The sequence below is a fragment of the Drosophila montana genome, unplaced genomic scaffold (assembly GCF_035044405.1).
Source record: "Drosophila montana isolate Dmon_TW-CO22-7 unplaced genomic scaffold, ASM3504440v1 contig_920_1, whole genome shotgun sequence".
Classification (NCBI taxonomy): Eukaryota; Metazoa; Arthropoda; class Insecta; order Diptera; family Drosophilidae; genus Drosophila; species Drosophila montana.
The window spans coordinates 996,340-1,022,866 of NW_026999206.1; the positions used below are offsets into that span (position 1 = coordinate 996,340).

Below are 26,527 nucleotides of genomic sequence, written 5' to 3' on the forward strand. Positions count from 1 at the left end.
TTACCCGTATATTCGTTGATTGTAAATGCTTTGGAATGCATTTCTATATCCTTTAGATAGAGAGAGAAATTTTTCAATATTTTCTTAAAATCCAAAATACCTTGGAAACGAGTCTTAAATATTTCTTGAGAAAGATAATGAAAGAGTTTCAGTACAATATTTAAAGTTTTCAGTTTTTATTAAAGAACAAACTGAAAGAGAGATTTCACTAATTTCCCGATTTAAGAATCGCATTTTTTCTAAAATATGCAGTCCTTGGTAACATATAACTAATCCGTATTGCTTCAGAGTGCACATCTTTAAAATATTGCCAAACTTGCGGTGTTTCAGTATTTTCCTGGTATTATAACCATTTGCCAGATAAAATTATCGTTTTTTCTGAGAACCCTATGCCTAGACGTGCGCATCTGTATAAATTCAAGAGTCAGCAACTCGGTCACAGAACTCACAGTGTGCACACATAAGTGTATGCTTTACAATTACCTTAATATAGCTAAAGAATATTAGTACATTTTAAAGGCTGAGAAGAAGGAGGAGACAAAGAAGAAGAAGAAGTAGAAGAAGCAGACAAGGATGATGTTTAAGATAAAAGAAAGGCAGTCAAAATAGACACAAGCACTCACTAAACATACACTGGCAAAAACAGGAATAGGAAAAACAGAAATTAAAGTACAGTCAACAAAATACAACAAAATATTGAACCCAACTGAAAAACTTGTGAACGAATAACAATGAAAATCATAAACTAAGCATGAAATGCATTTAAAATAATTTCAACAAATATATACATATTTAAAAACAAATTATATAAATATACTCCATATATTTATATACATATATGTAATACATAAGTAGTTATATAGAAACGTATGCTTATCTATTTGGTCCTACAAGAAGCACAAAAGTGTGAGCTACGCTTGCGTAAAACCACAAAAACTTCCAACACTTAAACGTTATACAACACCAACACACACACACACACACACACACACACACACACACATATACAGACACGTTTCATGGATTTTAATAGCACGCAGCATCAGAGCTATGCGAAAACAAAAAGCAAATAAAACTACGATAGATCGCATTCCGTTGTGCAATTTGATGTTGATCAGCAAGCGATAACGATAACAGTCGATGTTGTTCGATAACTCAATTTAGTTAATAAGCACTTAGACAAATACAAAACGAGTGTGTGTGAAATCAGCCAAAAGCCGATGCTCAAGCAGAGGCGTAGAAACACGGTCTAGGTTTAAACAGCCCAATAGCTATGCGAGCCCTTAGCTGCATGCCATGAGAATCGCATAGGCAGGCGCACAGTGGTGCATCTAGCTCAATGCTCGACTTTAAATTTAAGCAGTGATTAATTATAACTTTTAATGTATGTTCTTAGAATTGACTAAACATATAGAAAGCAGAAAACAAAATGTTTAATAATTTGCAATAAATTTGATGATGAACCAAAAACAAAATCAACTTAAGATCGTAAAGAGACAAAGAAAAAAAAACATATACTTAGCCGCTTTGTCAACGGAACGCGCCCAAACCAAAGAGAAATAACTCCAAAAATCAGTTAAATAAGCAAAAATAAAACTATATATTAAGAAGATACATTATAATTATAAGAAATACACCCATTATAAGAAAAATACCCATACACACACACTGCCACACACAGACACAGTCACACACACCGACACACACACACACACTCCAATCGATTACTAAATATTTGATTATGTATGCTACTTATGATTGTCTATGGAGATATATGTATTACTTTGTATACCCCACAAAACTTGTACTTACATATTTATTGCATTGTATTCAACTTAGTTAATCACATCTTAACCAACTTACCAAACTTACCAAAACTTTCAAGATATTTATATTACATTATAGTTACATTATCTTATATTATATTGTATTGTGCTTGGCATTTAAAATTGTCTGATCTATACCTCTATATGTATTGGAGTGGTTCCACATTTGATTCTGCTTTTAAAGACAAAAACTTCAAGTATCCAAAACAAATGAAAAACAAAACCCCCATGCGAAAACAAATTAAACAGCTAATGTAAACCCATAGGATACCCAAAACTTTAAAAGAGATCTTAAGTATTCAAGTGCTATAATCAAGCCATACGTACTACATCTACAACTAGGCATATTTGTATATACTATATAGAGCTCTATGCTAGTGGGTTAACATGATGAATTTTTGGGGCAAGTGCAACATGATGAAGAACAAGAGAGGATTATGAAACATTTTTTGCATACCTAGATCAAATTGGATATACCAAATACAGATGAATCGCCACGTGGCGTAGATCAACAAGAATTAGATATAAGTACAAGATTTACACACATTTAGATGCATATATGATTATTATATAACTTATTACAAGAATTTAACTATACTCGTACATACTTATAATTGATATGGATGTATGTATGTATTATTAATTGTAATTATAATTATTATTGTATTTGTATTTTATTGTATTACCATGTATTAGTTTTGTTCCACACTCTTTTGCTCTTTCATAAATAAAAACCAACAAAATCAACAAAATATATGAAAATAAAACAGAAATTATACAAAAAGCCGGCAAGCAAGATGGTATAAAAATAACAAATAAGTCCGAAATCAAATATACAAATAAAAACGACGTGAAATAAAGTGAAAAAAAAAAGAAAAATATGCGCCAATTAGTTTCAGTTTTTCTTTTATTCAAATCAAATTTCAGTTTTTGCTTTTTTTTAAAATTTATTTAAATATTTATTGAATTTTTTTTTTTTACAGTATATATTATATATATGTATATATTATACATATGGTATATATTATATAGTGTATACAGACTTATAATATTTCAATTTTTGCATACTTTGAATAGAGTTCAGTTTAAAGCGAGAGCCTTGGTAATTACACACAATTGGGTGCCATATTTATGCGCTGTTAATAAACGATCGGACTATTAGCACCGATTCTTTTAAAGAATACATTTTCCACAGTCTGGAGCAACTGTAATCGCAGAAGCGGAGTGTGTGCGTGCGTGTTTTTCTGTATGTCAAGAAGGCAGCTCGACGTGGCGCCCAGGGTATCTCCTAGCCGTGCACTACCCTCTCTTACTCTTGCTCTCTCTCTCTCTCTCTCTCTATCTCACTCTCACTCTCACTCTCACTCTCACTCTCTCTCTCTCTCACTCTCTCTCTCTCTCTCTGTCGCTTTCTCTTATTCGTTCCATATGTATTGCGCAGTGCCTCTCTCTCTCTCTCTCTCTACTCTCTCTCTCTCTCTCTGTCTCTCTCTCTCTCTCTTTCTCGATCTTTCTATTAAAATTGCACCTTATCTCTATCTGGCTCTCTCTTTCGCTATCTCTCTCTCTCTATCTTCCTTTTTATCTCAATGTGTATCTCTTTGAATTTATCTCTCTCTCTCTGCACTTTTCAGTCTCTCCTTCTGTGCACCTACATGTTGCTCTTCCTCGCACTCTAATATTCCCCCCAATATCACACTGAGTTTCTCGCAGTGTACAGGCGGTGTTATTATTTTATTTTTATTTTTGCTGTGTAACCAAATTAAATCCATTTTAAATTAAATGTATTAACGATCTACGTACCTAACCCACTCATTTTGTCTATCAAAGAAAACTCTTTAGAATTGCAGATAACATCGTTTATTTCCAGTAAATACTTTTAAAATTTGTAGCTTGATTAGGTAAATATGTAAGTATTATAATATGTAAATACAGTAAACATGCTGTATCTGCATGTTCCAAACATTCACATTACAGAGAAAACAAATTTATATAGCATGCTTTTGGGAGCCTGATGCCCTTCAAAAGGAATCCGAAGGAAATACGTAATGGATTTTGGAACATGCCCGATAATACATCTTTATATATATATGTTTAAATAACACTCGATTATATGTAAATAAATATATATAGCTTTTATATAATGCATATATATTTTGTAAGCTTTGTTGGCACAAACATTTGTCATGTAGGTACATGGAGTACGTATGCGAATTTTCGTGTATATCTAAGTTTTGGAAAACCTAATAAAAAAAAAAGTGCTACAGCTAGGATAAAATTAGGATACAATGGGTATAGCTACATTTATATGGATAATAGACAAGACATTAAATACCAACAATCTGTGGTTGCCCTTCTAATGTTGATATGCCTACAATACCATCTGGAGTTAGGCATGCGCCGGTGCCCCTTGGATCTCGCTGGTTTAATTTGGTGGTACTTAGAAGCGCAGCTGGGCCATTTCCAGGGTCTGCACGTTGCAGTGCCTTTGCTTAGACGCCCAGCTCGCGACTGGGCGTGGTTGTCGCCAATTGTCCAGTATTACTCCCGGCCGGCGGCGGTGCGACAAAGCTGGGCATCCACTTGTTCAACAGAGTGCGTACGGCAAAGGTCACATCATGATTGGCGAAACAGAACAGAAATGAGACAACAAAGCCCTGCAGGCTGACCAGCACCACCGACAACAGCTGATAGAATCGATCCAGCTGGGTGCCAGCGTCGGGTCTATAGGGCAGCAGAAAGTGCTGCAGCCCGAAAAGTGGCACCAAAATAATTGTGGCACGCACCGCCTTGCGTATGGCCAGCGGGGCTGGCTGTGCCGATTGTGGATGCAACTTGCGCACAATCACCCGCAGCACATTGATAAGAAAGACTACATAGAAAGAGATGACAAGCATGTTGATAGTTACGTCGTTAAAGGTCGGCTCATACTTACTGAAACTGGCCAGCAGCGAGAGGGTTATGGGCACCGAGAAGATCCACAAGTAGAAACTGTCATTGATCCAGCAGCTGTGACAGGAGTTTCAACAATATCGAGTTTTTATATGAACTTATTTTGTTCTTTATATTCCTATACCCTGTATCAAAAATTATATGCGCACTGCGTACTTAATGTGAGCTTAAGTTCTGCTATTTGATAAATAGTATCCATTATATTAGAGCAAGTTTAAAGTTTTCTAGCTAAAGACTAATGACATCTACAATTTCGGATCAACTCATGAACTATTTGAAACCTATTGGCATTAGCCGGTTTTGTACGGGTAAAGTTTTCCTTTCTTTTAATTAAGAGCCTGCTTTTCCATCTAAATCTCACCCGTGAAAAGGTAAGTTTAAGCATTTGAATAAGTCAACATTAGAGTTAACAACCCTTTTCCATTTTAAGGCCAAACAGGCTTTAAATAATTGGTTGAAACACATCAAAATGTAATGCAAACATTTTCCGCTTATATTCCACATTTGAGTGTGGAATCTCGAAAATCACTAAACGCATTTCTTTAAGGTTTTACTTAGAGCTTAAAAAAAACTGGCCTAAAACGAATAAAAACCTTTAACACCCATTTTTACTTTTAGGAAAAGGCCCAAATATGCTTTAAATGATCGGATAAAAAATGCAGAATGTTCACTTTACGCTACTTTTCCAAATTGAAGTGTGGAATTTGGTGAATAGCAGGAACGCATATTCCTTAAGGTTTTATTTAGAGCTTCGGATAAAGCTTCAGCCGCTTTTTCAATCTATATATGCCTTTGTATGTCTGATCTGAATAAGCCCTCATCATTACTCACTGAGCATTGTCGTTGGCACTGAAATGTCTGGCAACGCCATAGGGTAGTACAAACAGGAGAGGTAGCAGCCAGCTGAGCAGCTTGAACCAGCGCATCACAATCGTGTCCTTGACAAAGACCTGCAAGACAAGTGAATTAGTTAATGAAAGCTTAAGTTGGCCAGCCGAACATTGAATACCCTACAATAGTGTGTTGCCTAAAGCTTAAGTGGTAAGTGAATTATGATTAATTGTGAATAACACTTTCAGGTAAGTCTGAGACAATTTCATAGAAATGTACTGAATGCGAAAGGAGCTTGTTCCCAGTTTTAATTAGGTTAAAGGTAGAATGAATCTCGTTATCAAAGCGAACAAACAAGTAATTATATTTGGTGAGAAACATAAAAGGTCCTCAAATACTAGTACCATGCAAAATGCGATTACGATAAAATGTGAATATTATATTCTGTTTCAAGCGAAACTCTTACGTTCGCAGGATCCAGTTTCGATGGAAACGTTAATGGATAGGAATTTAATGAATGCACCTTAAGTAATTGTTCGCAGTTCTAATTGGGTTTAATGAAAAACGAAAGACGAACAATATTTCATATAAGATCCGCTCGAGAGGGCACATACAAATTCCCGATGGTACTTGACATTTGCAATTTCAATTTGATGACGATGCGTAACAGTTGCAAATCATAAAAAAGAAAAGAAAAGGAAAATGTTTAAGAGATGCTTTCACATAAATTGCGGCGGCTGCGAATCTCATCAGGAATTCACAGCAGTTGCTCGTAAACTAAGCAAACTTGTGCAGCAATTACAGCGATTTGCATGTGAATGGACGGAAAATGGAAAAGCAAAAGAAAACGCAGGCAATATGATTTGGCAGGCCAGGGGCAGGGGCAGGGGCAGCTCCAACCAAGACATACCACAACCAGGACCAAGTGCAGATGCAAACCCTCGCAGAACATCCAAAAGTAGTTGACCAGCATAAAATAATGCACCACCAAGTGGAGTGCAATGCACCAGGGCTGTAAAACATGAAGAGAAAGCATAATTGTATAGGGAGAACGGGATGAGCAACAGCTGTGGGCACTTACCGGATTTTCGGCTATTTGCTCGGTATGCTCAACGACCAGACGATACCAGAGTATCCAGGCGATGCATGTGCAGGCCAGGGAGGCAAACAGATGCACATGTATCCTGATGCGGGTGCAGCGCAAGGATCTGTAGGATAGAGCATCAGCATCAGCATCATACGCTAGCCTGGCTAATTGCCCAGCTCGTACGTACTTAAAGCCGAGAAATATGACAATCGATATGAGCAGCGCCAGGAGCGACAGTGCATAGCCCTTCACATACAGCTCGTTCACAAATTGCCGGAACTGCCAAACAAATCAACTTTGACAACAGCTTTGATCTGGATGCACGGTGACTCACCTGAAAGTCCTCATAGTCCACACAGTTGGTATAGTTGGACCAGGTCTGATTGCTAACCGGATGTCGGAACCATGAACCACTCTCCAAGCAGCTATCCCGACATCATACATCATACAAGGGTAAATAATTATTATTATTATTCAAAATAAATTGTTTTATTTTCAGCTCTCATATATGGATTGTATCTGGAAAATTCTAATTTCTTATATATCTTAGTAGCTAGAGTAATCAACTTGAAAGGTTATAGGCTTTAATGAATCCGATTTTTATTGATTGTGAACTGGTTCCAATTGGCTTCCTAAGCAGTTCGCGCCGTATGTAGAGTAGAGTAAAGTAGCTCAAATAACTTATTTAATATCCTACTTCCCAAATTTTCATTTCACATTTTATGGTATATGTACATTCTATGTTTATCTGTTTATGTTTCATGTTCCATTTCGTATGTTCTATGTTCTATGTTCTATGTTCTATGTGCTATGTTCTATGTGCTATGTTCTATGTGCTATGTTCTATGTTCTATGTTCTATGTTCTATGTTCTATGTTCTATGTTCTATGTTCTATGTTCTATGTTCTATGTTCTATGTTCTATGTTCTATGTTCTATGTTCTATGTTCTATGTTCTATGTTCTATGTTCTATGTTCTATGTTCTATGTTCTATGTTCTATGTTCTATGTTCCATTTCGTATGTTCTATGTTCTATGTTTTATGTTTTATGTTTTATGTTTTATGTTTTATGTTCTATGTTCTATGTTCTATGTTTTATGTTTTATGTTCTATGTTCTATGTTCTATGTTCTATGTTCTATGTTCTATGTTCTATGTTCTATGTTCTATGTTCTATGTTCTATGTTCTATGTTCTATGTTCTATGTTCTATGTTCTATGTTCTATGTTCTATGTTCTATGTTCTATGTTCTATGTTCTATGTTCTATGTTCTATGTTCTATGTTCTATGTTCTATGTTCTATGTTCTATGTTCTATGTTCTATGTTCTATGTTCTATGTTCTATGTTCTATGTTCTATGTTCTATGTTCTATGTTCTATGTTCTATGTTCTATGTTCTATGTTCTATGTTCTATGTTCTATGTTCTATGTTCTATGTTCTATGTTCTATGTTCTATGTTCTATGTTCTATGTTCTATGTTCTATGTTCTATGTTCTATGTTCTATGTTCTATGTTCTATGTTTTATGTTCTATGTTCTATGTTCTATGTTCTATGTTTTATGTTCTATGTTCTATGTTCTATGTTCTATGTTAAATGTACCATATTCTATATTCTATGTTCTTGTCATGTTCTTCGTTTTTGCTCCTTGCTCTTCTCTTCCCTATTTCTATGTTCTATGAACTGCAACTTATAAATATATAGTATTTATAATGCATATATTCTATGACCCAAGTATTTTTAATTCAAACAATTTCTAAGGCATGAAATGGTCAGAAAGGAGCCCACTCAGGCTACGTTGCTTGAATTTTATATGTGACCATTTCCAACATATATATAAGTATATGTTATATGATGAGGAAACACAAAATACTTGGGCTTAAGAATGGAATATGAATTTAAATAGTGTGCGTGTTTATGATAAACACAATACGCTTTGAGGCTAGGCGCTCTTTAAATGTAGTTTGATTATAAGTTTAATTTTGCATTGAACTCACGTTTTGTGTGCCAAAAACTTGCTATTAAAACCCTCAACGAAGTCGGGACAGTATTGACTCAATACGGTGCCAGCTGGTGTTCGTGGCCAGCACAGATAGCCATCAAAATTCACGGGACAATAGAGGGTTTCCATTTCACTTGTATTATGTGAATGGTGATTTGTTGCCATTGTTGCCGATAGAACCGTGGCATATAGCTCGTTCTCGCTGGCCGCCTCCTCATCCACATCCTGCATATCAATGGTGCCCTCATTGAGCACCGCCTGCTCCAAGTAGCGCGGTATCGTTGTGTATGTCTCCGGCAGCAGCCCACCATCGCCAGGCTCTAATCAGTGGGTGGGTGGGGGTAAAGGGGAAACGGATGTTGGATGGGGTAATATATACAAGCATATATGTGTTCATAAAAGTGTCGATTTGTTGCCAAGCGCGAGTTGTAAATGGTATATTCTATAATTCAAGTGTGACTGTATTGAATGTATAGCCGCATTTCAGTGTGACCGTCTTTGTAGTGAGGCTCTCATTTAGTTAGATTTCATATTTATTTTTGCAGCGTAGTGAGCTCGTACTTCAGTGTGGCCGTATTTGAAACGTGATCGTAAGCTTGAGTAATTTCAGTGTGGCCGTATTTCATCAATTCTCATATAATGCTTTCAGTGATACCGTATTCCTATGACTCTTTGTTTTCTCAGTATGACTATACTTTGAGTATGTCCATTATGTAATGTAACCGTAATTTAATTGTCAATAAATGAAATATCAACTCATTTTCTCGTATGTAATCGTATTTGAGTCTGTCGCAACTTCAGTGTTATCGTAATTATTTTCTGTGTGACTGTACCTTATAATACTAAGCGCTGATGACCGAAACCTGAGCAGCTTTCAACTCAAATAGCGTATTGAACAAACCTGTTGCCAGTTGGCCTGTGGCCGTGTCATTCTGGTAGCGATAGACGCACTCGGCATACAAATGCTTGAGAAATGTGCGCAGGTTATCCTGCGGCTGTGGTGGCATAGCCCCCGATACTGTCATCTCAAAATAGGCAGCCGTTGCCATAATCAGTGCTGTAATGGAGACAAATAAACGGAGTCTTGGTTGGTTGGTTATTTTGTTGTGCATTCGTGTGTGCAAGGATGATTTACTTATGCCTCGAAAAACGGAGCACGAAAATCTTTATAAATATGCATATATTTATAGGTGTGTAAATAGAAGGTCGCTGGTTCATTCTGAAACCCAAAAATTCGGCTCTAAATGAAACAGTTTAGAATTTTTATATAGAATTAATTAATTTAATTTTGATCCAAATATGGTTAGATCCCATGATTGGGGAATTAGCTTATTTCTGCTTTGGGGTTGAGGCTCATTCAAAAAGTTTAACTTAAGGTTTGGTTTCTACTTAGTATAAACTAAATTCGAATTCCGGGCTCGAACTTATTCGGCTTAAAACTAATTTGCAGCCGTCAACAGCTCGGTGGTAATTTATATGTTAATGCCAAGTTCTTGGTAATAAGCCCTCAATATGCAATGTGTATATATACAGAACGTAATAAACAAAGAGCTGACATATCCTAGCACTGGCACAGGTAGCTTGTTTACTTGGCGCTGCAATGAAATGAAAATATGTCAACTCTTTTCAGGCGGGAGAAGCGACCCACACACACGCTCGGGCATTGTTGACTGCCATGGCTGTGATTGCAATATGTCGGAGTCCTGATGACCTGGCGACGCATGGCCACACACTCATCTGCATAAAGGACAATGCCTGGCCGTCGGGCTGCACGCCGGAACGCACTTCAATAAATCCGTTCATTGTCTAATTAATTAGCGTTCGTTTCAGCGCTAGCCGTCGGGGTATTCAGTTTGTAATTAAATTTCTCCTTTGCACTTCTACAACCCAGCATCGATCGATGCTGCAACACACACAAAAAACACACAGACACACACAGACACACACAGGCACACACGCACTCGGCACTTGCTTCAGTGAGCCCTGCAAGTTTCTTGCCTAACTTTGTTATATTTTTAATCAAAACTCATTCCACTTGATTGAGTTTTAACACTAACAATCTAACGAATACAATCACACGCTCCCACACACTCCCACACACACACACACACACACACGCTCTACAGTCTGCGGCAATTTGGTTAATGCATTGCTAAACCCAAAAACCCAAAACTAAAATTCTACAAGTCACGGCCAACATGACGTATGCTTCATTTATACTTTTGCCAGCTGCCAGGCAGTTGGAATAATATGGATATGTTGCGGCAACTAACTTTGGAATAACAACTATGATTGCGTTAAGGTGCTGTCAAGTGCACGACTAGCAAATACCCTGTACTCAACACAAGAAGTGCCAGAGCTGATGGAGAGACTTAGAGAGAGGAAGAGAGAGAGAGAGAGAGAGAGAGAGAGAGAGAGAGAGAGAGAGAGAGAGCGACTGAACGATTTGCTGATATAACTTCCCATTGTTGAGAAATATTTGATATGTATATAACGATTAATTTAGAAAGGACTTTATAGTTTATGCATTGAGAGTCTGGCCTCGCCTAGTTCTAAAGCTAGAATTAGAAGTAAAAAGTTGACCGAGATATCATGACCTCATATGTAACTTTATAACTTTATAACAATTTGAAAACCATAATTTAAATTATACAGTTTTAAAGTTACTTTGGCAATTGTTTTCAAAGTGTAAACAATCGCATTTTTTTGATTGTTTATTTATTTCCGGCCCTCATCATCTTTATCAAACATGCCACCTTCTGTCAATTACATATATGAGCATATATACCTTATCATCTAAGCCCTTTTGTGAGCACAGGGTATATAAAGTACGCACACATATTTTTGTGTTTGTCAAAGTTGAAGCTAGTTCTTTGGCGAGTGGAAAGGGCAGATGGTGTCTTTATGAAACATGTACTTCTTCAAAGTTATCATATTACCCCTTGTACTGATAAAACCTCCATGGTCACTTTATTTGCAAGTAAATATATTGCTTTAATGCTAATTCAAAGCAGAATATTCGCCAACTCATGGAGCAGGCGAACGAGCTACAATTCATATGTCTGTATAGCTTAGTTTTAGCTGCACATCTCCTTGTACAGAATTTGTATTTTAACGTGTTTAAACATTCCACACACAAGTTCGGGAAATGAGCGGAAAACTGTCACATGAAACTGTTTTGTTTTGCATCCATGGGAGATGGGCATTCCATGCATGAAAATGGGTTGCAATTTTTCTTGGTCGGAAAATGAGTGAAGAACTGCAAATATGTAAGGCGAAGCTCTGTTATTCAGTTAATATATATTTCAATATTTGCATGTTAGCATACGAAAGATTTGTCCCAGTTATTGACTGTTGTGTCCTCCATGTGCACATTAATCTAACAAAGTTCAAATATTAAGCAATTGTGCTTACCGGCAACTCGTGTACATTCGAATGCGAAGAGAACTAATTTAAAGGCCAGCAAACCTTTGGCGTCTTTAAATGCAGCCAATTGCAAGTAGCTCAAGCAATGTAATTGAATTATGAGACTTTGTTGCTTGTTTTATTGTTGCTGCTGTTATTGTTGTGGTTTTAGTTGCTGCTGTTGTTGGAGCTGTATGGCAATTAGCTGGCCCATCAGTTCAAATGCCAGTTTGCTGCTGTCAGGGAGCGGCAGCTGCTTACTCATCTGCTCCATGTTCCTGCACAATTAATGCGACAGCGACATCGCGTATACGCCACGTGCAACAGGCTGTTGCAACGCAGCCCGTCCACGTATTGTGGCCAGCTAATTGCGTCTGCTAATATAGAAATCTCGATGGATAATTGTATATTCGTGTAGCAGCCGGGAGCATAAGCCTTGAGGCCAGCCAGGCTAATTGCCTAGTGGACAGCTCGTCTTGGATGGAAGCGAACAGATCGGGAAAAGCGCATTTAGAAAATTTAATCAATTGCGAGTTGCGTGCATTCACATGAAAAGTGAACATGGAGAACGCTTTGAAAATTATAGAGCAATAGCATTCATAAAAAATAATTTGAGGCCGAAAAAGTGTATAATCGCAAGAATAAGGTCAAATTTAAGAAATTGTCGAATGATCTAACCAAGAAAAAGCGTGATAGCAAAGGAGAAAAGTGACCAAAGTAAAAATTTGTATTATTGTGAAATTTGAAGAGGAAAATAATTGCTAAAAGAACTATACAGGAAAATGGAAGTCGCATAGAAAGTAACATTCAAAGTGTTGAAAAACTAAAGGAAAATATAAATTGAAAGCTCAAATAATTGAGCCAAGATTCCGAGAAGTGTTTTAAGTTTTGATGTTGGCAAATAGTTACTCAGCTTGTGATTTGGAACTCAATTAAATGCAAAATTTGTTGAACAGGAAATGAATACATAAATACTGATAAATATGGATAATTAATGAGCGACATAATTAAAATCATGTAGCCAAATGGCTGCTGTTGGACTCGCACAAAAAATGTGACGCTGCATAAATTAAACTCCAATTGAAATTGATGTTTGCCAAAAATGGTAGAAAAACAAAATACGGCGAAGAAAAATGGCCGCTAGCTAGGAATACTTGGATAATATGAGGGACAATAAAGGAGCAATCGATACTATTGGCGGGGATTGAGCTGAAATAATTATATGTACATATGGCTGGATACTGAATACTCTGATGATGAATTGTTGCCGCTTGCTGTTTACTGCTCAACATGGACACAATTTGTGTAAGTGTGTGTGTGTGTGTGTGTGTGTGTGTGCGAGAGAGGGGCTGGCGGGGTGAGGCATGTCGCTGAGTCGGCTGAGTGTCGCCTAGTTAATGTTAATGTTTATGTGGTAAATGATGCTGGCGGCGCAAGTAGCTCTGCAACGGAAATCGAAACACAACACACAGTACCACACACACACACACACACATACACAGAAAGAGCCAGCAGAATTGGCAACACAATTTGGTCATGCAACAAATTTTGCTACTGTAAGTGTGTAAGTGTGTGTGTGTTTTTTTAAAGCAATTATAATAATAAATGAGTTTAGCTATTGCGAATTGCCTCCAGTCGATTGCTATGGGTGTGTGTATGTGTGTGTTTTTGTGTGTGTGTGTATGGGTCACTTAATGCAATTATGCTCTATGTGTGTATGTGTGTGTGTGTGTGCGCGCACATTTTCTGGCTCATTGCCTGACCAAACTGTTCTTTCACAGCGCACCATGGCACACAATCCTGAAAGCTTGTCTTTTATATGTAAGAAAATTCTGTTAACAATCGATTTGATCGCAATTTTATTTGCTTTCGTTTTGTTTTTTGCTTAAATAATTTGCAAACGGGCATCAAAGATGATTATCCATAATTGAATTCGTCATAAATTCTAAATATATTAATATATTTATTTATATATATATATAACTTTGACGGACTGTTAGCTGATCAAACGTTTTTTTGGGCAAAGGCCGATCAGCATGAATTTAGTTTTCAAGGCTCTACATAAAAGAGAGTTGCCCTTAAATCGTATACTTTTGATGTATAAAATGCCTCACATGCCAGGTTTCAATAGGCTAGTTTTGAAGGATATGAAGTTCAGATCTCCATAAACTGATTGAGCTCTGAAGTTACGAATAATGCCCACAAATATGGTTTTGCACCCTACGGTGCCGTGCAGAAAGTTTTCCACTTAGCCGCCTGATTAGCTGCTAGCATGGCAGTTTTTTATTTTATTTTTTTTGTTTTGTTGCTGTTCATTTATTTAGCTGGAATTTCGGCTATAATTTGCAGCTAATCAAAGTTGGTTAAGTGTTTTTCTTCTTGTTGTGCACAAAAAAAAACAAACTCAACCGCGTCGGAAAAAAATTTAATTTCTTACACAAATTTTGATAATCAATATAAATTTACCTAGTCTTATATTGAAATATTTTCGAATCATATTTGTTTTACTTTTCGCACATCAAAAAAAAAAAAAGAGAAAAAATGAAAACAAATTTAAATGTGCGTATGATTTAATATATATATGGGTACACAGCATGCATAATACATCTAGCGCGACTCGGTTTTCCCTTGCGGAAAAAGACTTACATGGCGTGAAAAATGTTTGCTTGTTGCCGTTTCTTTTGCTTGGTTTTTGTTTTGTTTAATTAACGCGCTGCGCCCGCTGTTCGCTTATTTATTTATACAAATTATTCGAAATTTATCTGGCGCCAAAAACACATCACAAGTCCCGCAACTGAATGCTCGCCGACGAAAGCGTCTGCTCACCCGCGCCTCAACTGGCCAAATGAGCCGGCCGAAGTGTGCCGCTGGCCACAGCGAAGCTGTCCATCACAACCAGCCCAACTCTCTCTCTCTCTCTCTCTCCCCTTCCAAACCTACCCAACCCACCCACTGAACAGTTCGCCCCAGTTGCGCCCACTGTAACTGTGCGAAAGCCTGGCAAACTGCTTTGCCGACACTTAAGCAAGCAGTGGGCTCTGCGCTGAGCAACAAGTTGCAGCAAAACTATGGCGTGTGTTCGCGTGTGTTCGCGTGTGATGTGTGTGTGTGTGTTATACCCTTTGCCCTTAAAGAGTGTAAGAGACGCATCATAAAATGTTGGAAATGAACTATGAACCATGTATTGCCAGAAGTATGGTACAGTGAATATACTCTGAAACGGTTTACAGGGTATTTTTGAGGTTAGCACGCTAATTGTGTTTGTGGCACTTGACAAAAGATGGAGCTGGCAGGCAGGCGGTCGGCCAGGACTCTGACTGATTTGCCAGCTGCAGAAGCGTCGTGTTCTGGGCTCATATGAATTGTTGGCTGCAAATGAATTTTAAACAGTTCTCTTCAGTTGGCTACAACAGACTTTCAGCCCCGCCCCCTTCAAGCAGCTCGTTGAAGCGCAACACGAAATGCGCACAGCTGTTGTGGCTTACATCTTGTTCAGAGTTTGATGACAATGGCAACAACAAATCATAAAGTGGACCAAGACAATCTCAAAACAGAGTGATGGGTAGAGGGAAAGGGAGAGGGGGGCAAGAGTGCACCTTGGCATCTGGTAATTGGATTAAGCTTCTTACCGACATAGCCTTGCTGAAAGCTTTCAGCACGACAGACAACTAACACTTACATCACAAAATCTGATTTTAATTTGCCTATTACTTATACGAAACAATTGAAGAGCAATTCTGTTGCAATGTTCAGCGTGTATGGAAATGATTGTTATCCAAGGACACTGTTGGAATTGGAGCTACCTAAGTGACGCACTCTTTAAGGCAACAGAGCCACACGGGTTCAGGTACGAATCCCTGCCTTGTTTATGGGTCGAGTAGTTGAAGCCTGAAGTTGGTAGGTTGATAGTTTCTAGCTGTATCCTGTACTGTTAGTCAGGGCTGCAAGTCGAACAAAATTTTCTTGCTGGTTCGATTCACGGTTCAAGCCAACTTCCTTGCTTAAGTTTCGCCTCATGCAGCTGTCTTTTCACCAAAATCCACAGCTGCCAAATATGGTTAGATAAATGATGGGTCTCTCAAACGTTTCTTATTTATATGTTTTGTGTTCAGGTTGCGATTGGGTTGTTTTTATCAACAGAGAAAACAACTTATAATTACTTTTTCAAATAAGTTCGGTTCAAGTCCGATTTGCAGCCTTGCTCTTAATAATATCATGTTTTCGACTATATTCCTGTACTGATTTAGAGATGAGATCTACAGACAACAAATCAATGTTGTATAGCAGCTGCTTGAGACTTCATTCTGAGCTTCAAGGCATGCAAATACTATTTCCAATTAATGCTTCTTGTAACTTTTCAACACTGTTCGAAAGGAACAATGTATTAGAATTGTGCTAGTCCAAAACTAAAAAATAAAAATAAAAATTGATATGCTCTATTGATTGTTAGTCTAAAATTTGAAAAAACAATAAAAATATTCAGAAAAGATAAAAACTTGCGGGGGCTAGAAAGAGTAATTTGTTTGTTTTTAATTTTTTATTTATTTGTTGTTATTTCTCACAATATTTTTCTTTATATTTTTGTTATGTCATAATTGGCATATAACTCGCAAAGAGCTGGTGAAACGCACGTAGGTGCCAGATAAAGCGGCATGCAGAAAGAATTATGGAAAGTAAGTTTGTTAGCCGGGCCAAAGCGGAGCGGCAGACAATGAGTCACGTGCGCCGATAGAACGATTATGTGAGTGCTCGGACAATGGCGAGCGCGCAGCGTCATCCGCTGGCCAGCCGCTGCAGCAGTGCCACCTGCGCTGCCTCATATAAGGCGGCGGTGCGGCCAACCAGACATCAGTGACAAACGTCAGCGACCCACAGCAACCACCCAACCACCCAATCACCCAACCAATCCAACCGATTTAAGATGTCAGCGCTCAGCCTCTGCCTGCTCGCCAGCCTGGCCTTTGTGGCCGTTGCCCAGTATTATGGCGAGTCCTACGACGACTATACCTTCGGCCAGTATGGCGTGCCGGTGGGCAGCGTGCAGCTGGATTACCTGTACAGTGACACGGGCTCGACCTATGGCAGCTCGCAGTACAACGCCGCATCGGGATCTGGCGCCAGATCGTATGCGTACGCCTCGGCCAGCGGACCCAATGGAGCCAGGGCCGTTGCCGAAGCGCCCGGCTCGTATATGAAGCCCGCCATGGGATCCTATCCGGCTTATCCGCCTGCCTATACAGCGGCGCCCACGACTGCTGCAACAGGTGCGACTGAAGCGCCCACTACAGCAGCGCCTACTACAGCTGCGCCTACTACTGCTGCGCCTACTACTGCTGCGCCAATTACTGCAGCGCCTACTACTGCAGCGCCTACGACAGTCGCGCCCACAACAGTCGCGCCCACAACAGTCGCCCCCACTACAGTCGCGCCCACAACAGTCGCCCCCACTACAGTCGCGCCCACAACAGTCGCGCCTACAACAGTCGCCCCCACTACAGTTGCGCCCACAACAGTCGCCCCCACTACAGTCGCGCCCACAACAGTTGCGCCTACAACAGTTGCACCAACAACAGTTGCGCCTACAACAGTAGCACCCGTAAGCAACAGCTCTCTCTTGCTCTCTCTCGCTTTCTCACACGCTCAGTTTTGCGCTTTCGTGTATTTTCTACTCATTCGTAAACGTTTTTCGCACTTTACTCTCTTGCAGATAAGTCCGCTTACGCTGGTTGTGACCGCTGCTGGTATCCAGATCTTGAGCGTTGCAATCGATCCGAGCTGTACCGTCGGCAATATCTACTCGATCACTTTGGGCCAGGCTGGCAGCTCCCTCTTGAATGTGTCGGGCTGTCTAACAATCTAATTGAAACGTTTCGGGTCTCGAAGTTTTTGTTTATGCATAGCTAAATACTAATCGTAAGCATGGCAAGTGCTATATGAAGTGTGTTCCATTAACCATACTAAAGCAATCATTAAAGGGCAATAAAGAACTCTATTTTATTAAATCATAATATTGTAATTGGGAAAACCACGCAGAACACCGATTTCGATGGATCGCTCCACTTGTGATAATTATGATATAAATAGTATGATAATTATCAAAGTACATTTTCCATACGAACAGGTGTTTGCCATTGTTTGACATGCTACGCAATTGTTTTTCTCTTTCGCATCGTTTTTTTCTCTCTCTTTTATTTCCATATTCAATTTTCTATGTTGGGTTCTATTTGCGTTTATTTTCCTAGGCATTGTTCGTGCTTATCTGCCAACAATAAATGGCATTAAAAAGCTTTACAAAAAAAAAAATAATAATAAAAAATTGACAATGGAGCAGCATTCAAAAAAGTTTGAGGCTTGGGTTTCCTTTTTCTCTCTCTCTCTCTCTCTCTCTCTCCATCCATGCCATAGCGGAAATTAGGGATACGCCATGGCTCTAGCTGCTGCCAAAGGCAACACTTTACACGCGCGCACACACACACCTACACCCACTCACACCTACACCCACACACCCAACAATTTACATTGAAATTGTTTTGACTGTGCCTTGTGCTGATTTTTGGCCTAATATCATTTCAGGTATCTTAAGATTAATTTATTTTTCTATTTGCGTCGGGCTCAAGTGCGACAAAAGAGTTTGGGTTTTGTTTTTATTATTTAACCAAGTGTCATTTACATTTAATTTCAATTTTAAGTCCTTGTAAAGGCTATTATAACTATGCCATGCAATGTGTAACGCATAGAAGGAGACATTTCCAACCCCATAAAAAATATATGTTATAGATCAGTATCAACAGGCGAGTTTATATAGCCACGTTTGTCCGTCCGTCCGTCCGTCTGTCTGTCACGTTCTATACGAATTAGTCGCTCAGTTTTAATGCTATCTTCTTGAAATATTAAATGGATCCGTCTTGCAGTAGCAGGTAGTACATAAGTCGGAACCGGAATCGGGCCACTATATCATATAGCTGGCAAAGAAACGATCGGTCGAACAGTAGGCTCACGCATGGAAAACCTTTTGTTTTTCAAGATATCTTGACTAAACTCCGCATTTGGCAGACTCACTGTACTCCGTACATATATGCAAAATCCTATCAAAATCGGGCCACCATATCATATAGCTGCCATATGGGAAAGATCGGTCGAAAGGTAGGTTTTGTATATGGCAAAATATTCTGTATTTCGCGATAGTTTCGTCAAACTTAGCATTTAGCTTTATTATTCTCAAGGTATTGTCTACAAGGGTATTAAATGTTCGACGTGCTGAAGATATTCCTACTTTTTCGTTTTGTCTATGTATGTCTATGTTTAACGTAAGCAGACGCCCCGTCATTGTCACTTCAATTGTATTCCGCTGTCCATACTGACCCACTTGATTGCCACTCGACAACCAATGTATCCAAGCTATGTTTTAATTAAATAATGATGTTTTTCGTCCTCCATTTTCACTTGAATTTTACGCATGCGTTCTCCATGTTCACTTTAATCTTGCATATCTGTTACTGTAGCTATTTGTGTACATTCTTTTTATAACTAGTATATAAACGCTTTCTTGGCTCAGCAGTTGGCTTCTCCATTGTCACTTTAGTTTTATTTGGCAATGTATGTCCTCCATGGTCACTTAACCTGTTCGCATGCTTAAAAAGAACCCTGTCTGTGTCATTTACAGCTCAACTCCTAGCCTGTATATTGCACAAGAACAACTCTTTTTACTTTCTCGCTCTCCATAGTCACTTTATTTCGTCCTCCACTGTCCAATTAGTCGTGTGCAACTTCTGTCTGTCAATCTTTGGTATCTAGCCCCACTTTCATTCATTTTAATTGTCTATTTTATTACAAATAATTCCTCTTCAATTTCGTTTATCTGCCTGTTAATATTCGCCGAGAACAAACTAACTATTTAGAGTTAGAATTTTGTTATTCACAATTGGCTTACGAACATAACACTGAAATGGAAAAGACAAATATAAATAACTCGAGCGTAGTTCATTTTTATTCAATGTCATTTGCATCACGTTCTTCTCTTGCTGCCTTTTTTTTTTGGCGTTTGCAACTCTTTTTAATTTGTTGAAAATATTTTTAATTGAATTTAATTCAGATTGGTTGCAAGTTGATTTGCCATCAAGCCGCCCGCCCCGCCAGAAGCTGCCATTATGTTTCATTCATTAAAAGTTTTGCGAAAATGGGAAAATTAAATGAGAAATAGGCGGAACAGGCAAGCCGATGCTTTAAATACCCTAACCTCTCTGTTGTATAAATGTAGGGGTATTTGTGTTTATGCATGTATGTGTGCAGGTGTGTATACATATATGTACATGAGTATGAATGTGTGTGTATGTATAATGCATATATAGATTTGTGTGACACAGACAGAGAAACATTAAGCTGCGCTGCAAGTTATTAACACGTATTTTTAAATACCTTTCTATGCGATTCTCATAAATGCAAGTCAGCCCTAGAGATTCTCATGCTAAAATGTTTTGGTGTCTATTAAAGAAAAGTTACTTTTGTGAGTGTGTGTACGTGTTTGTGCATTGTGCATGTATGAATGCATGTATTTGTACATATATAAATGTGTATATGTGTGTATGCATGCATGTATGTGTGTATGCATGCATGTATGTATGTAAGTATGCATGTATGTATGTATGTATATAAGTATGCATGTATGTATGTAAGTATGCATGTATGTATGTATGTGCGTATGTAGGTATGTATGTATGTATGTATATACGTATGTACGTATGTATGTATGCATGCATAAATGTATGTACGTATGTGTATGTATGTATGCGTGTATATATGTCTCTGTATACATGTATGTATGTATATGTGTGCATGTATTTATTGCAAACGCAGGCCAAGTTTAAAGCTGCAAGTTAAATCAAGTTTTTGTAATGCCCTCTTATGGGTTTACATACCTTGATTATAAGCATTAAATTAAAAACTTTTTGTGCCAATGGAATAAAGTTTGTCTCTACTCATAAACTAACTTCACTTTAATCTCTTACAGTTTCTTTCTACAGTATATATCTTCCTCTCCCTTTTTCTCGCATTATATGCCCGTCTCCCTTCACTTAATGCCAATGTGTGCGTGGATCTATGAATTTTTGGGGTAGTGCATATTTACATCATATGTACTATTCTATGTATCAAAGTATGAATAAGGATTTGTGTTGAGACAATTTGAGCCTGAGCAGACATAGTTCTATAAAAGCTGATACATCAATCACAATTATCGTTATGGCTGGAGTCCTTTTGATTTATATATGCAATCAAGTAAATCAATATAATGTTGAATAATCAGAGAGACATGTTTTATGTGTCTTTTTGTAAATTGATGCCTCTCATTAGCAAACAAAACGCATATGCCCTATTGTTAGAGTAAAAAGGCGTGTAAAAAGAATATGAAGAAAAAGCATGAAAAGTGTTTTTAGTTTTTCTCACACCTAGCCAGTCGCCGGCGGTAAACAACGAAAAATGAATATTGAAGCCAAAGCGGAAAACAAATCGTGAAACGTTGAAATTTAAAAGACAGCTGGGATTTTGGCCACCATCGATAACTGGCTATCAATTTGGCCAATTGTTCCGCCTACGCGGCTTACATTTTGCCCATTGTTGTTGCTGTTGTTATCGTTGTTGTTGTTGTTGTTGTTGCTGTTGTTGTTGTTGTTGTTGGCAAAGGCGGCATCTTAAGCCGGTTATCGACAAGCTAGCAAGTCACATAAATCAACATATTCTTGCTATACTCTATCCGCAGGGGTATTTATAATTTTGTTGCAGCCTTATGAATTTTCATTTAGTTTCCGATTGTATCCAAGACTGCATGGCGATACCAATTTTGAATTAAAGTAGTTGATACCCGATATAAATTCATTTATAAATGGGGCAGAAAGCATTGAAAAGGTATTTCCAATTTCGTATGTGAGAACAACATATATTGCTGATCTGATATGACAAAGCTAGGTATAGAAGTCTTTAGATGTTGCAGGATCCGATTCATATCTGATATCTTATAAATAATGTTCCACAACTAAGTTAAAATTGATCGAATACATTTTGTAGGTGCCATAAAACTATGGGAGCCATAGTTTCGAAAAAATTAGTTAAATGAAAACATGTATTCTGTTCTTATACTCTTCAGCCATTAATGCTTAGAGATGTGTAAAAAAAGTATGCTGATATCAACATCTATATATAAACATTCAACTTGAGCACGCTCAAGTACTTTCTACTTGTTGACAGTATTTAGAAGGCATTTAAATGAATTTATGTTCATTCTGTAAGGGTATTTAGACGACGACAGCATGCAGCTGGGTCTTGTATGAATTTTCATAAATTTGCTTAGCTGGGCAAATATTTTATTTAAATTTCATAGGGCATAAATCAAAGCGCAGGCCGACACGAGGCACGTTGCCCGGCTCAAAGAATTTGATTTTGATTTCATTCTTTTCACTTTCAATTGATATTTATGGCCGTGAAATTGGCTTATAGCATTGCGTATTCGCCCCGTTGTCGTTGTTGTTATTGTTGTTGTTTTTGTTTACAATTAATCCAAATCAGCGGAATGGTGGCGGATGGGCATAAAAATGTGTTTGTTATTTTTATTGGCTTTGATTACTTGAACTTGGCCCAAAGTGTTTGGCTCTTGACTCCATATGGGTTCGTCGGTGTGTGTGTGTGTGTGTGTGTGTGTGTGTGTGTGAGAGCGCTGATGCCGGAAATCAAATGAATCGATTAAACTGCCACAAATGTAGCACAATTTATGACAGCTACCTGCCACACCTAAGGGGCATTGCACATGTGGCAGTTGCCAACTGGCCGCAAGCCTCTTATAATTCGCCAGCCAGAAAATTGACTTCAATTTGCACAGGAAGCAAGTCATGAATTCCTAATCGGCTTTATGGCTCCAACAGGCAGCCATAAATTAGCTTAACACCCAGTTGATTTCTTATTGCAGCTAAAACCAATCGGAAGGGCAGAGGGAGAGCAACCGGGATAGAGAAATTACCCTTGAAAATCAATTAACAAGCAAAGGATATGTTAATTGTTCAACTTGCAAGCTTAAGAATAACATAAAGAAATGATTAATTAATGCAAAACTAATATAAAATGAAAGAAACTGCAATTTTTGTTAGAAAAATAAAATATGCTCGACCCGTAATAATATGTGAGATCCTACTCATATGCCAATAGCTAGAAAAGGTCACCAAAACCAGCATAAAATTGCATATATACATATATATATGTGTACAAATACATGCATGCATACATGCACAAACACGTACACACACTCACAAAAGTAAATTGTCTTTAATTGACACCAAAACATTTTTTATGTTAAACATATAATCGTAGCATGATCGTCTTGTAATATAACCATAACTCGCAGATTCTAAGAGCTAAATACCCAAAGCTTGTTAGGGGTAGTTTCTCGTATAGTATATCTTACTTTTGGTATAATTTGTCCAAGTTCTTTCTTTCGGATATACTCAGTCGCACCGACAGTCGCATATCGGCGGAGCTGCTGATTAAGAACAATATATAATTAACACACAAAATGAGAGTGGGCGTGGCACAGGGAAACATTTCAAGTGGAATATGATTTAAACTGAAGAATATGGGCCACGCTGACAGCTGCTGAGGTAAGAGTAGTCGAGCCGAGTAGTTGAGTCGCAAAAAAAAATAACAAATTAAATATACATGACAAATTACCAAATTTGTATACTTAATGTAGGTGCGTGTGCGAGTGTGTGTGTGAGTGTGTGTGTGTGGCAGCAATGGGAGGCAGTGTCGACGTCGGCGACGTTCACGGCAATGAAATTCAATCCAGTGTCCATTTCTTGCAACATGCCTGCTGCTGTTTGTGCAGGCATAAAAATTTAATAAGCAACCAAAAGAGGGCTATAATAAAACCGTGAGCCGTTGTTGCAGACGGCGCAGTGCGCTGAGCCACTGCTAAATTCATCAGCCCCCAAAACCAGCACGCCACAAATTATGCTATTAAAAAAAAAAAAGAAGAATAAGAAACAAGCCCCGGCACAGTTGAAGCGACAGCACTTGAGCCAAAATTGACATAGGAGACAGGTCTGACAAAACAGGTCGTGCGCTCCTTAGAACGTGCCTGGCCAGGGGCCAAACGGCCTTTGGCCTTATTAGTGACGCATTTCGGGGTCGACTCAAGGGCCCGATCTCGTTCAACACATATGGAAAATGCATTTCGAGTGATTTCCTGTGCGTTTATTATGTCTTGAAATGAACATGAGCTAACCTAACCTTACTCGAGCTAACCTAACCTAACATTATACAACTTAACCTAACTTTAATGTACTCGATTGGCTTTTGCAGAAAATACCTTTTCAATCCTTCTCAAGCAGTTAATGGCGTGTTATAGCCACAATTTCTGGCTTGACCAATATTCATACAGAACTATCATTTGCTTTGGCATCATGTATGCAAATGTTTGCACTGTTTGTGTGTGTGTGCGTGCGTGTGTGTGTGTGTGTGTGTGTGTGTGTGTGTGTGTGTGTGTGTGTGTGTGTGCGTGTGTGTAAGTGAAGAACGACTGTGGGAATTCTAATGAGCAGCACTGCCTCCACTATGGCGCGTGGCAAGTTCACAAAAACAAATAACAAGTGAACACAAGAAAACAGCTCGCTTTCGGTTGATGTACATTGGATACCCTGTAAGCTTGTCATTAATCCTGTTCATTATCTAAGGCATATGGATATAATGATATAAATATTAGTAATATATTAAATAATAAATATAAATAATAAATAATGTTTAATGATTAATGATATATCAAAGATGAATAAACATTGTTTATGATGTGTGATTAATGAGCAATTAGTAATGATTAATGATAAATAATAATAATTGATAAAAGATAAATAATAATTTATTCCAAAAATAATAATAATAATTATAATTATATATTGTCTGGTGATAATATATTCCAATATTGAAATTTATTAAAATTTCTATATCAACCCGAGAATTGCCTCCGTTGAGGGTTCATTCACATCAGGGCCCGTGCAGAATACCCAACGTAGGTGTATTTGAGGAGAAAAAAGGCATTTATCACGCGCAATGCAAAAGACTTCGAGAATCGCTTTTCTTCAATGCAACAAATAAACGCAATGCGAAAAGTGTCACAAAAAGCGCTCAATGAATGAATGAAGAGAAATGGCCAAAAACAAATGTGGACAAAGGGAGCAGAACAAAAGCCAATTGAATTTACCTGCAGCTGGGGTAGCGGCAGGAGCAGGAGTAGGTGCAGATAAAGGGGCAAAGGTACCACTAAATACAACTCAAAGTTATACAATTAACAAACGTCGCTGACGGCCATTGAATTTTGCCTACACGTGACTGCCTCCAGATGTTGTGCCACAGCGCTGCGGCATAATGTTGGCAGGCGGCGGCGGTGGGTGGCGTGTGGTGTGTGGTGGGGGCGTGCCTAAAGCGGCGGCTATGCAGCGGTTAGGCAGCTAATCGAATCAGTAGACCGCAGCAAAGTCGCACCAAAAAATAAACATGTTTGGCTATCAGGAGGGGTCAATGTGGCGTATACGCAACGGCCGATAGATTTTCAACGTTTATTTACATGCCTTGTGCAAATACGAAGCAGAGAGGGCGACAAAGAGAGAGGGGAGAGGGGAGAGAGGGAATATTATTTTTGATTTCAATTTTTATTTTTTATATTTTATTTGCTCAACACACACACACAGGCAGGAATATACGGGCGGAGCTATAAAAGGCGTTGCGTGAATAAATCATAAATGCATTGACATGAAATTTCAATCGTTTTGGGGCTTCGTCGCCAGCACTTGAGAGGATATTGCACTTAAATGTGGCCTGCAATCTATTCCACGTATCGTGTTACAAGCATACGTGAGGGGAAATGTTCTTTAATTCGGATCTGTTAGCTTGATGAGAATTCGCTTATTTAGTTTTTGGATTAGCGCGTGACCAATCAATGGCATCCGAAATTTAATAGGATTTAAATGAAGTCTATTTTTGGCAACAAATACTTCCGTATTAGCTACACAAATCCAATCCGGACACTTACCTGCTCGCAGGAGGGCCATGTGCGGCAAAGACGTTTGGCTGTTTCTGTTTAAAGAAAATCTGAATTTCTGCGCTATATCATTAAATATATTAACATATACAATGGCTCACTTGATTTTCAATTATATTTATAATACTATTTCTCTTTTTGTTGTTGTTCTCTGTTTGATTTTCACTTGAAATCGCGCCAAAAAAAAAAACAAAAAATAACTGTATGAAAAGAAAATTCCTGCTGCCGCAGCTGCGACGACCGCTCGCAACGGCTTCGAGTTGGTAAGTGAAGCCGCCGCAAAGCTGAGCGCCAACTCGAAGTGTTCCTCCTGGCTCCTACGGCTTATCCTACAAGTTAGCCAGCAAGCAGT

The 26,527-nt window shown here is 38.4% G+C and overlaps 2 protein-coding genes across 4 annotated transcripts; one reads left to right on the forward strand and one right to left on the reverse strand.

Moving 5' to 3' along the window:
• Positions 1-3,704: 3,704 nt before the first annotated feature.
• hec (hector) lies at positions 3,705-26,260 on the reverse strand. Of its 2 annotated transcripts, none has more exons than XM_064699356.1 (10): positions 26,167-26,260; positions 9,598-9,753; positions 8,692-9,016; positions 7,031-7,121; positions 6,884-6,975; positions 6,691-6,817; positions 6,520-6,621; positions 5,610-5,728; positions 4,762-4,835; positions 3,705-4,698 (listed from the first exon to the last, which is right to left on the reverse strand). In XM_064699356.1, the coding sequence occupies exons 1-10, from the start codon at positions 26,183-26,185 to the stop codon at positions 4,319-4,321; spliced, it is 1,485 nt and encodes a 494-aa protein (XP_064555426.1). In that variant the 5' UTR covers positions 26,186-26,260; the 3' UTR covers positions 3,705-4,318. The 2 variants fall into 2 exon arrangements, with proteins under 2 accessions (XP_064555426.1, XP_064555427.1); XM_064699357.1 differs by lacking the exon at positions 26,167-26,260 and adding an exon at positions 14,748-14,927.
• On the forward strand, positions 16,983-18,083 carry LOC135440281 (mucin-7). Of its 2 annotated transcripts, XM_064699367.1 has the most exons (3): positions 16,983-17,425; positions 17,456-17,697; positions 17,809-18,083. In XM_064699367.1, the coding sequence occupies exons 1-3, from the start codon at positions 17,023-17,025 to the stop codon at positions 17,959-17,961; spliced, it is 798 nt and encodes a 265-aa protein (XP_064555437.1). In that variant the 5' UTR covers positions 16,983-17,022; the 3' UTR covers positions 17,962-18,083. The 2 variants fall into 2 exon arrangements, with proteins under 2 accessions (XP_064555437.1, XP_064555436.1); XM_064699366.1 differs by having other exon boundaries at positions 16,983-17,697.
• Positions 26,261-26,527: the final 267 nt, after the last annotated feature.

What these genes read in the sequence shown, in the direction of transcription:
- LOC135440281 (XM_064699366.1), top strand. Translation starts at nt 17,023, where the DNA reads ATGTCAGCGCTCAGCCTCTGCCTGCTCGCCAGCCTGGCCTTTGTGGCC. An exon ending in CGCCTACAACAGTAGCACCC is followed by an intron (nt 17,698 to 17,808) that starts GTAAGCAACAGC and finishes ACTCTCTTGCAG; the next exon opens with ATAAGTCCGCTTACGCTGGT.
- hec (XM_064699356.1), bottom strand. An exon ending in CACAGGCCAACTGGCAACAG is followed by an intron (nt 9,017 to 9,597) that starts GTTTGTTCAATA and finishes CCCACTGATTAG; the next exon opens with AGCCTGGCGATGGTGGGCTG. An exon ending in AGTGCCAACGACAATGCTCA is followed by an intron (nt 4,836 to 5,609) that starts GTGAGTAATGAT and finishes CTCCTGTCACAG; the next exon opens with CTGCTGGATCAATGACAGTT.